Source organism: Scatophagus argus, chromosome 1 (genome assembly GCF_020382885.2).
Source record: "Scatophagus argus isolate fScaArg1 chromosome 1, fScaArg1.pri, whole genome shotgun sequence".
Lineage (NCBI taxonomy): Eukaryota > Metazoa > Chordata > Actinopteri > Scatophagidae > Scatophagus > Scatophagus argus.
The window spans coordinates 2,273,117-2,286,164 of NC_058493.1; the positions used below are offsets into that span (position 1 = coordinate 2,273,117).

General features: G+C 39.1%; 1 protein-coding gene across 2 annotated transcripts in view; it reads right to left on the minus strand.

Annotated features, from left to right (window-relative positions):
- Positions 1–11,070, minus strand: part of arnt2 (aryl-hydrocarbon receptor nuclear translocator 2) — a 55,416-nt gene extending 44,346 nt beyond the window's left edge. The window contains exons 1-2 of one of the 2 annotated variants that reach the window (XM_046389063.1): positions 10,548–11,070; positions 4,234–4,345 (exon numbers count right to left, since the gene is read on the minus strand). In XM_046389063.1, the coding sequence (XP_046245019.1) occupies positions 4,234–4,345; positions 10,548–10,578 (143 nt within the window). In that variant the 5' untranslated portion in view covers positions 10,579–11,070. The remainder of the gene's footprint in view (positions 1–4,233; positions 4,346–10,547) is intronic. The other variant, XM_046389140.1, reaches the window with a different exon arrangement.
- Between the last annotated feature and the right edge of the window lie 1,978 nt (positions 11,071–13,048).

A 13,048-nucleotide genomic window follows, 5' to 3' on the forward strand; every position in this document is an offset into this window, starting at 1 on the left:
TGACACAGAGCACTGAGATGCACGCCCTGTTTGTGCCTCTGCATACATTGTCCTCATGTAGACAAAGCACTATTAACATTTTCAGAGAAACCATCAAGCTTAATTACTATTCTGGAGCCACTGGTTGAATGGTTCAGGTTTATGGACAAATTCACTAACAGTCTACTTTAACTCACCCTCATTCTGCTTAGCTTTATAACTCTAACAATACTGTTACATTTTATGGCCGCAACATCACCACTGCTCCACCTAAAACAACTGAAACACTGTACAATGACTGCATTAATTTCACTGATATCATTGAGATGAAAAAATGTGCAAACACTTTCAAACATCAAGCTCTTTGCGTGATTATCTTTTCCACTTTCATCTTTTTATCTTATTTTAACTTCTTCAAGTGGAAACAGACAATTATTGCTGCCGCTACTGCCAAAGAGACAACCAGATCGCTAATGCAACCAGCCAGAAATGAACATGTTTGTTGCTTTTGCACGTGGATTCCTTTGCTGGTCCTGGTTTGTTGTCTGGCTGCAGGCCTTAGTTAGCTGTAGTGTCAGCAACATGGTAACTCTGAGTCTTTGGTCATCGTAGCAAAGTTGGGTCAAACTGCTGTGACATCATCCTCAACCCGACTCAAGTACACAGGAACAATGGAGGATATCCCCTCCTTTTGAGAACATTTCATCAGCAGCCAAACAGAGAAATGCTGGAGTGGTTGTTTAAAATCTGGGTTGAGTGAATGAAAAACTGTTGTCATAATTTGTTGTCAGTGTGCAGTCAAAAACAGTGTATACTATAACCTTTCTTGGTTGTTCCAAGTCACATCAAGCTGCATTTGTTAGTGGTGCTTTGGTGGTATTCTTCAATGAAAACAGGTCAAATCATTGGTGGAGGTGGAGCCAAATCTGAATACAGTATTCTGCATAGATAATCGGTTTAATTAAGATTTATTTATTAGTTTTTTTACATTACAATTTTTTTATTACAAAAAAATATTATAATAATATAGGTAATAATATAGGTTATGAAAGGTGAAAAAAACTAAACTAATAGTTGGTGTTTCTGTAAGTGCAGTGGGTGTATGTGATAAGCCTGCTTCTGTTGACACGACAGGAAGACAATTGAAGTGGAGGAGAAAAAAAGTGCACAGCCTGAAAATATAAGCAAAATGTGGTACACGTAGTAACTTAAGTGGTTTGCTGAGGAAGTTTATGATAACGTTACTTGTCTTTTGTTTTCCTGTTGGACCTGGGAAGTCAAAGCCTACATCAGCTCTGACAGTGTAGTTACTAACCAGCTGCTCACTGTGTGTTGCAGATAGCTTTGCATCTATCTACAGTTCAGTCAGTCAGTCTGTGTCACATGGTTGCAGATATCACACTGGACAAATGGACAGCTATTTAAGGGCGTTCTAGCAAACTTACTAAGCCGCTAAACTTAGCTTGCTGGAGAAGATTAGCCTAGCATCCACCTGTTAGCCCTGTAACTTAGCCTATAGCCTATTGTTGGCAGAGAAGAAGTACATGTACCTTTTGAGTGACTGTTAGACTGGTCTACTTTGTAGACAGGAAGATCTCTTTAGCTTCATTGTTAGCACAATAAATATATAATACCAACATAACGCATGCAGGAAGAAATACTGCACATTTTCAACTTCCAATTTCACTCCTGTTTGACTCCAATTTTACTCTTGCACCCGTAACTTCTTCTGTGATTTCTCAGTTCTCACAAATGTTAATCTTATTATATACTCACCACTGTCTCCGCCATCAAATGAACAAATCTAACCGAAAATCCAACAAACTTGATTAAATCTTGGGCTGAGACCTCTGACAAAACACTTCCAGGGGCACAGTGCTCTCAGACTTATCACAAGATTCATCAGGTCTATTGTCCGTTGAGTGCAGTGTTAGCAGTATTAAATAATAACAAACATCATAACATATTCCTTACTCTTCAGACACTTGAGTGTCTGAAGTTACCAAATAGTGAAAAGTTAATCAGTGAAAACTGACTCAGACTTCTTGAGGCTACTTTGTGTTAGTTTCAGTGTCAGAGGGCTTTGGTTGGAGTAATGTCAAATACAAGGATGCATCGCTGATGTCTTTTCCTTCATTCAGCTACTTCCAGCTGTCTGCAGTCTTCTCATGCACATCAGTTACAACATTACTTCGTATGTACTTTGGAAGACCTGTTACACATATGCATGGCGAAGAAATCTGAGCTCTCCAGGAGGAACCTAGATGGGGAAATTAGGTTTCCTTAATCCACTGCCCAGATGATGGAAATGAGCTTTCTCATTTACATTACAACTGACCCTTTGATTAAGCTCCACCCTCTGTTGTTACAGTTCTCTCAATGGATTCTAAAAATCTAAAAAATCTACCTCTGCCAGGATGCTTTCCATAATGTTGTCGGACACACACATAAAAATCTGCGCTCGTCAGTGACTTTGACAATCAAAATGGCCAACAAGGATTACGTCGCAGCTATTGCAGACCTTGTCACAGCTCCACATTGTATGTACCCATTGGGTATTTACAGACCACAGTATGTAAACATAGAACCAAAGTGTAACAACAATGTTTCTATAAAGCAGGGTGGGTTTTTATTCACTGTTACAGTAATTAAAAAACAAAAGCATCTATATACGTTCAGCAGACCTTCAGTAGTTGACGACATGCAGGAATGCTAGTTAAGGACTGATTTAATGAACTAAAAGAAATCTCCTTCCATTACATGTGCCTCAGGTATGTTTGACCTGACCTTCATGAGAATTCACAAATCCCAATCAGAAAATGAAGAAAATCTGAAAGGAATGTGTGAGAGTCTGTGGAACCGTCAGACCCTGATTGGAGCTGGTCGAAGCTATGCTATGACTGGCAAAGCTGTGTTCGAGGAGTGGGACTTAGGTAAGGGTCTATTAGGAAAGCAGCTTATAGGAAAAGGCCTACTAGAACCTGAGGGCAAGTTAACCCACTGAATGGTGTGTTTACTAAAGTCCCCTCCCCCACATCTAGGCTGCTGTCACTACTCAGATTGTGTGCATGATATGGCTTCACGCACCACGTGGCTCTGCTGTTATCATAGGATCTTCTTACTCAACCATAACCTGGCTCATCTACATACATACACACACACACACACTTGCCTTGCTCCAGCTCGCTATTATTTATTCATGTTTATGTAGGCCTAATGCATGTGCATGGGTTAAATGCATTGCTTTGGCCCCTGAGAATTAGTTTACAAGGTATTGAATTCATGTACAGTGCCCCCTCCCCCATACACACACCAAAAATTCCATTTACTTGTTAAATGGGATTCCATTGATGAGAGAGTTTTGACATCACTCTCCCTCTCAGTCTAAAAGCTCTCTATCCAAATTGTAACACCAAAACAATACGTACAATACTGTCCACACTACTTTTTGTCTCCAATAGCAGACAAAATGTGCAATATTGAATAAGAAGAACCGGTGAAGAAGACAGTCCCTAAACACCCACACACATTTCACCTCTCCAAAAAGACCACTGTGAAACACTCACCCTGCTGCTAGGTGACAGAAAACAATACCGGCAAGATTAAAGCTTCAATGAATAGTTAATTAAGTTCAAGTTTATAATGTCATGTACACAACAATTACAATAAAGCAGGCACTGGCAATTAGGCTCCCTCCAACAGCTCTCATACAGATGTGAATTTTCTTTTTACTTAATACATAATTGGAACAAGATCTAATTAGAATCTGGGACTTAGTGCAGCAGTTGAAAAATAGGAAGTAAAATATAAACTATATACTATAAACTAACTATATAAAATATAATACTGCATTAAATAGAATAAGTATTAAAATATATAAACTGTAACATATATTACAAAGATGAGAGATTATATTGAGAGGAAACCAGCAATCTTGAAAGTGGTGCACAGACAACAACCTACTGTTCAACCTCCACAAAGCCAAGAAGCTGATAGCTAATTTTAGAAAAAAAGAAACAAAGTGAATGAAAGTATGAAGTTCTCTAGCTGCTTCACACACATCATGACAATATGAATGATTGACATGTTGATCCTTCCGACATCGTAATAAGAGAAAGAGAGATATCAGCATCTAATGCTACTGTTTAACAAGTTACGAGCTGATGTTCCAGTTGAGAGACAGACAGAGCCTGCTGCCAAATTACTGAATATTAATAAATGTATTTGTATTGGTTAAATGCAACAGCTACTCACCCTCCTGATCTCCTCTTGCCCCCACGGGCTGGCACGCTTCCTCCCATCCTCACCTGGCTGGCCCCAACCGCTCCTGGCATCGCTACTGTACCTGGCAACTCACTGCCCATCTCTGGATGACACAAGAGCAAACCAGCACAGGATTAGCAGAAACCACAAAGGAGCACCATTACACTTACAACGTGTCACATTTGAATAACATTTATAAATATTATGAACATTTCCTTAAGTTCTTAAGTTTTTCATTATGATCTTCAAAAGTCGATTAATCAGCAAACAGCATACCCCACCCATGCAAAAAAAAAAAATGTTTTTAGTCCGTCTGAAATTATTAGAGATGTACAGTTATTTAGATCTACCTAAACAAATAAATCTGATTCTCTGAAGATCAAACTCAAAAATGGTGGGGCTGATCTTTATTTTTCGAGCTGTTGAGAGTTGAGAAGTCCTCCAGGATTTCGCGGACATTTTTTGTGATTGTTGCGGCCCAAAACGCCTGATTTCGCGGCAGTATTTGAAAAAAATTGCAATGCATGTTGAGATGTTTTAAGTGCTTCCTGGAGGGGCTGTATAATGGAGGCAGCCATAAACCACAGCCACAAATTTTAACAACAGCATGAGTTTACCATTTTACTAACTTTTTTTACTATGCAATTTCATATATTTGAGTAAATATCACAACACATGGATGGCAAGCCTATGTAGTGATGACTGTCATCAGCTCCATTACGCATACTGCGTCGGGAGCTAGGAGTTTCCATGGCCTAAAAGTCAATGTACAGCTGCAACTAACTAACTAATCCTTCAAAAAGTTTGAAAATGGTGAAAATATTTACAATACAACAATCAAGTGGCATGTTTTGAAGTGTTCACCTGTGAGGCTAGAACCAGAAAGCTTGGCAGTCTACCTAAGAAAACTAAGAATTATTTACTGATGAACTGGTCTAGTTGGTTCCTCCAGAGAACTGACATAACCCATCAATGACTTTCCACTGTGAGTACTTCACACTTCAAAGTACTGCAAATTTGGATTAAAATAATAAATATCAGGCCCTTTATATGGGGACTAGGAATGGGAAAACCCTCCGAAAGTCTATTTTAGAAAGTCTGTCACCATATTCCATAAGAAGACTGGGATCTGTAAAGAACAAACCTACACGGTGTAGCCTGTGGCTCTAGTTAGCAGCCTGTTTTAGAAATATCATCAGATGGATTTTCTGCAGAGGCCCTTATGTAAGCTTCTATTCAGTAATGAAGCAGATTCTTGCTCTTCAATATGAAGCCACTATGCTGGCCGTCATTATGGCTGAGGGGAATTATGCAACATGCCAATTCAGTCTCCATCTTAATCTATTTGCCTTTCTTTCTCTCTAACTGCCACTACATTACTTTCTTCCTCACTCAAATTCGTGCTGTTTATCTTGCTGTTTTCCCCTCCATCTTTCCACTCTATTCACTCACTCACTCATTCAGCTAGATGCAATAGATAGGCCAAACAAACCCTCCGGTATGCCCCTGTGCACCAAGTAACATAGTTAATATTTGATACAGTGTGCATTCTACCCCCCGTCTTTGCTTCCAGAAGAACACACACACACACACACACTGCAGTGCATGGCCTTCCAAGGAGCAGTCTTCAATCATTCATTCATGAAGTGGCTATGAGAAACAGTGTTCAAAGGTAGTGTAATCTGATGAAGGGACAGCTTCATCTGACAATCAGTGCAGCCAATCAGCCTGGTAGGAACAGCACACACACACACACACACTGCTGCCTTTCTCCTAAAGCAGCCTCATCATTACTTGATTTCTGGGGCTGATGCTGATACCAAAATTGGGTATATGTAACAAAAAGTCCACTATTTTTGTGTGGCCACTTTCTTCCTCTCACCTCAATATGACTGACTGCCACCTTACCTTCTCTTATTTCCAACCTGTAATAAAGTCAAACTGTTTATTTTTTCCACAACATGCTGCTTGATGCAAGAGTGCAATGTGATTAATCACTGTGAACTGAGCTGAATCAGATTCTGATGCAATTCGTCTCGTGGCCAGTATATTTTCTTGATGATAGAGGATGTGGTGCCTCTGCTCTTGTTCTCTAAAGGTTCATGTTATCCACCCACTTCCACGTAACCGTAGCTGTTCCATTTTTGCAACTAACTCCTTCAAAGTAGCAGCTACCTTCACTTTGTTTAGGCGTGTGTTGCTGCCGTATATAGACATGACATTACCTCACCTACTTGCACTATTTCCATTCCTGTACAGTGCTACCTCACGTTTGTACTACCTCCAGAAACATATTTATTTTACTTACCTTATTTTATCTTGTTTTACTTTATTCTATTTTATTTTATTCTATTATTATATGTTACTCGTTCTTACGTTCTATGTATGCACCAATCAACAAGACCAATTCCTAGTAATGTGAAGCCTCTTCACTTACAAAGCAATAAAGGCAATTCTGATTCTGAATTCTGATTCTGATGTAAATACTTGGAAAATGTGGAAAACAAATACTGTAAATCAATCATTTTATCAAGATTTATACCAAGCCTTATTTTATCATAAATGACAAAACATGGCACATTCCTACTTGACAGTTTCCGACACACTCTACTTGCTGTCCATATCAAAAAGTCTGTCTCTCACAACGAAGCTTAAGTAGTAGCATGCAGCACCTAAGTCAACAGTCTTCCATCTTGCTTTATTAATAAAGATAATGGCAAAGTCTACATTCCTTTAAAAGTATGGTAAAGTGTCTGTGGTGGTTGCCTTTGGTGCAGCATCTTAAAGACACACGGCTACAGTGGATCAGAAGCCTGGTTTAAACTCAGTCACATGCACAGTACATCTTCAGACAGTCAAAGCTGAAAAGCCCTGAGGTCAAATGCATTAATGAGCCTGTTGGGAGACCAGGGGGAGTTGCATACTTTCTCCTTTTCAATCACTGCTCCCCCTCACACAAGGTTGTTTCCACTCTCTCTCTTTTCCCTGTCATCCTTTCTTTCTTCCTTCCCTCCAGTCTTTTCACCAACCATCAAGTCTATCAAAACAGCCTAGGGACATTTACCATTCAAAAAGGACAATACATACTCCAAAAGGAATACGCACCGAAAACACAAAATAGTTTCTTAATTACAAAAAAACGAACCAACTAAATCCAAACCAAAGGAATTGGATGTAACTAATGTGTATCTCTGCTCAACAATTACTGACCTGTCTGTTTCCAAATTTGTAATCCAGGTTGTTTTTATGTCATTGCTCAGAAATTATTTAACAATGCCTCAGACTATCTTGACATGTGGTTAATTTATCAACAAATACTGAAACTTGTTTTAAAATTCATCATTAAATTAAGGGTAAGGGTTTTTTAATTCACCATTAAAAAACCCTTACCTGCTCAGGGAGTTACCCTTCTATTTGATTCACATTATTATAGATCATCGGCTGGGTATTTAGACTGTTTTTGAGACCAACAAATAGTTTCAAGACACTAGATTGGTATTTTAACCAGAATCTACCATAATTTGATGTTTCCTTGCCACCTGTACGCATTAACTGGTCTCTCTCTCTCTCCATGCTGTGTCTGTTGTTGTATCACACATTCACGGTGCAACTGAACAACACACATTACTGAGAGACAGGGTAGGATTGGGTGAGCCGGTGGTATTCATTATGTATTTTCTTTGCACTTTGCATTTAATGTATTAAAGTGAAAGGATCAAACAGAAACATGTTTTGAATTAATTTATGAAGAGTGTCTGGATTTTTTCTATTCCACACTTTGTTAAACTATAACAAATTTTCAATAGAAAATCCTTTTTATTAAGATAAATGAACAAAACTCTTAAAATGTACACACCTAAAAGAGGGATTCATGACATTGGATTTTGCAGATAACTGGTATGCCCATATTTTCCAACCCATATACGCACTTTTTTTCCCACCCAACTGCAGAGAGCATAAAAAACAGAGAAACAAAGAACAAAGGAAAGCAGCAAATCCTAACAATTCACAATCTATAATCAAAGAATGTCGGGCATTTTTGCTTGATAAATGATTTGAATAATTATTCAATTATCAAAATCTATGTCGCTGAAATCACCTCTGTCCTCTCCAAACACGCAACCCTCATTAGATCATTTCACTTGTCATGTTTCACATGCTCTTACACCAATTGGATCTGGGTGACAGCCAGATTGAGATAATCCTGCAGTGACACAGCATTCCCACATGCATGGGTATCTGGTCTGAGGTCAACACACCAAACCATAGCGCCATGCCAGGGGAAACAGTAAAGCTGATCACAGATCAGCAGGCTAACTTTGTCTTCCTCTGGCAACAACAGCAGCAGCAGCAGCATTAGGCATGACTTAATTCTAACTGGGTGTCATCACTGGATAGGCAAGGTGCACGTAGCTCTCACTGAATGCTTCTGCCAAACATCTGAGTGGGGCATTACATTACCAAAAACATATCTTGCAGACAATAATAAACAACAGGATTGTCCCTGGTCTGGAGGATTTGCTGCTGATGCCATACAAGATATATGTCTCTCATCTGCACTGACTAAAAGTGGGGGATTTTATTTTGTCTTCTCACAGTGCCTTTGTTAAACCTGACAGGGTTATTTTCTCATCTGTTCATTGTTCATTCTAACAAGACCTCATCTCAACACTCTGTATGCAGCCAAGGTGCTAATAAGCACCCAATTCTTTATTTATATTCCCTTTTCATTTACATTGGCAATGAAGTGAGCAAGAGGTAGAGTACGGCTGACCTGTTTTCACATGGAAGTTTCAGAAGCTCAGAGACTCTGTCTTTTACACAAGAATAATTACTTTGCCACTCCTTCCCAATTTGGACAGATTTCTGTGTTACCCTCTGTGTTTCTTTTGCCCAGATACTTATTAGGTCCTGTCGGAAGCTGAATTGTGGAATCTTTTATAACATATATTCACATACAGTCACATTACACGATTGCTACTGCACATTATGTACAATTATTTAATAACTGTAATTCATTACATGTATTGGCAAAGCATTTCACTGAGGCCATATTCCAATGATAAAATGCATTCTCTGAATACTGTGCAATAACCAAGCTCATTAACCAAGCTCAAATAATGACAGCAAGATGGTTACAGAATATTTATAAAACTTAATTTTCAGTGGTTACATTATCTAATCTGGGGTTAAAAATTTATTAAGGCACATAAAATAAAATTTTACTGAGACTCACACTGTTTGCTGTATAAACCAGTTCTCCTGAAGTCATCTGAGCAAAATCTTCCTCAACAACTCAGCACTGAACATCGCGCCAGACTCTATTTAAACATTCAACAATTTACATTTTCTTTGTTTAGCCGGAAATCTACATAGCACTTAAGAGTTTCACATAACACTTGTATACATATTAACAGGGAATTTTAGTAAATCGGCAAACATGCGAACCACCAAGGACAACGTATTTTAATTAAATTCCCAAACATATGTTACTTATTCATACAATTCTCCAGTGGACACCGAGGGAAAGAACTGAGTCGACATTAAGCATGGATTCTTGAAGTTTAGTTATCATTAAAATGTGCGTTTTTGATGTCATAGTGGCTAAATGCCGAATGATACAATGATTCAAAACGAATTGTGTTATGTTTAAGCCACGTTATCTTGTGTCGCTAATTCAAGGCAATAGGAAATGTCACAGCGCTGGCAGATTTTTCAATACGGTTTAGCATTTGGCTCTGTCCAACTAAAGCGGTACACGGCAGGGCGAACAAATTGAAACCCTTTCTATGCCATAAGGAATCAACAGGCGAGGATGAAACAAATACAAATTTAAGTGACGCTCTAAGTATGCTTCTCTTTTTGGGCAACACATGTTCAAATGCATGCTATGTAATAAAGGGCAATGCTGTAACGTATGGCAATGATATGCAAAATAACCTTTTGTATCAACGCGAGGGACCCAAAGACTCTACGAAATGAGAACATTAGCCTAGCTATACGGGGAAAATGACGGACACAAATACGATACAAAGTGGACATAAAGCATATACACTGACAACAACTAAGTCGTTTTAACATTGGGGGATACTGGCCGCAAAGCTGTGAAGAATAGCAGTGTTGTGAACGGCGGTTCAGTGGGGGAAGGGGGATGGATGCTGAAGCCAGGCTTCGGCGGCCTGTCGGTGTTTCAAGCCCTCTTGAGCAACAGTCTAAACAAAACCCAGCTTCTTTTTGCAAATTATTCATTTAACATAAGCAAGCATTCAGTTTCCTCTTCACCAGCACACTGGATAATGACTTACCGGACGGGTTGACCGCGGCGGGAGTTGCCATGTTTCCTCAGCGGAGAAAAATAACAAAACGGCAGCGATGGAGATGACGCACAATACGGCTCGAGAGCCCCCGTGAGAGACGGTCTAAACTCCGCGGGATTGGCACGCGAGGCTCGGTCCAACCGCCTCACATCCGTTAACACGGAGGAAACTAACCTGGATTCAAACGATTAACAAAAGCCGGTTCCTGCGAGGAATATTGATGTGGCGTATACTTAGCGGTTTTTTTCTCCAAGACCAGACTTAATAAAATGCAAGATGTCTGAATGGTAGCACCGCGAGATTTTAGGGTTGCTTGAATAAATTAATGTTATACGGTGTGACTGGTGCAGTGATGGATGTAAATATGCATGGCGTTTTAAACGGAATGCTACATAGTGATTATGTTTGGATGATTTGTTTGTTATGTAGTTCGTGACAAGATGTTTTCACTTTCTAATGTGGTATATCTTCCTCCTGCCGCAAAAAGCTGGCCAGAAGTGGACCTGTCTGTCTGTCTGTCTGTCTGTCATTCCCACCACTGGTGGGCAGCGTGGATAAGCTCCTCGCTCAAAGAAACTTCAGCAACTTTCTCACACGCGAAACCTTAAGTACAAACAGCCCACAGCAGTTTGCTAAGACGTCATCTTTTAAACATGACAGCCCGTCCATAAATATATTACAGTAGGTATATAAAATTGGAAGTCGTTCTGGAATCATTTTCTGTAAAGTCACAGTTAAGAACGGGTGGAAAGTTGCCTGTTGATTCAGGCGGAAGAAGTATTCTGATCATTCGCTTAAGTAAAAGTATACACTGCAAATATTTTCCATCATGAGAAACATCCTGCTTTTAAAAATATCTGTTAACCACTCGTCGTTCCATTTGTTTGATCTGATAATTAAGTAATTAAAGTCAAGAAAAGTACTCATGGTGCAGAATGCCCTCTGTCAGTGTTATTATATAATCTAATCCTTATTCACACATTAATGTTGCAGCAGGATGAGGTGTAACTTCCTTATAGTAAATAGGAGTCGCTTTCTAGTCTGCTTTCGAGTTTTATTGGTTGTTAAAAAGTCATTTAAATAATTCAATAATGCTTTATAAGATATCAATCTCACAGTTTCTAATAAACCATGAAGAATACAGGTAAAGATGTTATTCATTGCTAATACTTCATAGGTTTGCTTCAGATTCTTTCCAGGTTTTGTTTAGATGAGGTCCACTAAAAGGTCCAAAAGTAAGTGCCCTTACAGCAGATCAGCCAGGCGAAATTATCTCCTCACTGTGAACAAGGTAATTACAATTAATGACAAAGTTTGACCATCATGAAAAACACTAAATGTCCAACTCAGTTCACAGTAACATCATCTGGATTTGTTTGGTTGTTAATGTATGTTCCATTAGTCCATCAGTCCATCAGCCTATATACAAGTACACCGAGACTGACAACACCTATTCAGGGTTTTTGTATGTCTTGTTAGGAGAAGGTCTTTACAAGCCCTGCTTTTACAAGTCGATAGCGTGCCTTAGTGCTGTGTATTCTTAAATAAATTTTCAAAAGTATTAGCACAAACCAGTTGATCTGTAGTAAGCCTTGAGCTTTTGGGACCCCTGAGGTAATTAAAATGTTGCAAACTGTTTACTTAGATCCAGCAGAATTTAAGGCCTGTGTTTGTTTTAGCTCTGTTTCGCTCTACACTAAGTCCTAACTAACTAACTGTCAGCAAATCTCGTAAAACTCTCAAAGCAACAATGTGTTAGTCCGTCTCTGAATACTTTACGACTTTCCTGCCCTGCCTGTGGCTCTCAGCTTGGAACCCATTGGTTCCTTCTGAAGGAAGGTATTTGGTATTGAAAATGGTTAAAAAGTACATAGCGTCATTTTTTAAAAATGAGTTAATATCTCTGTAAAAGAAATGTTATTCAAACCCAGAGAAATCTTCGGTTTTGCTCAAGCTAATGATGCCTTTCATTTGGTCGCCTTCTCTTTAATTTCAGGGATTGAGTCAGAGAGCAAGAAAGGAAGACGGCGTGTGTGACTAAATGTAAAGTAAAATAATAACAGTTTATCTTGTTTGTGAACATTTCTGCCACATTTTCATCAGCAGCGATGGCTGTTAACCAGTGAAGACAACAACTTCCATGATCCCATGATTTGCTAAGAGACTAATGGCAGAAGTGACATACTGTGTATTTAAACAAGTGGGAATACTCCGTTTGAGTATTTTCAGCAGCGAATTAGTACACATTTGGCGCTCTTCTTTCTGGCAGCAGGACAATGTATGTGGGATTGAGTCAAAATAATCTTTTGTTCAGTTAGTACAGTTAGTGTGTGTGTTCATGGTAATGAAGGAACATGTCACCCAGTCCAACTGCGTGGTCCACTGATGTATTTTTAACACCTTTTGAACAATGAAGGAGCTCTATGCCACAAAAAATCAGGTTCTGGATACACAGGCAGTGCTAATAGAGTCGATTCATTGCATGCACG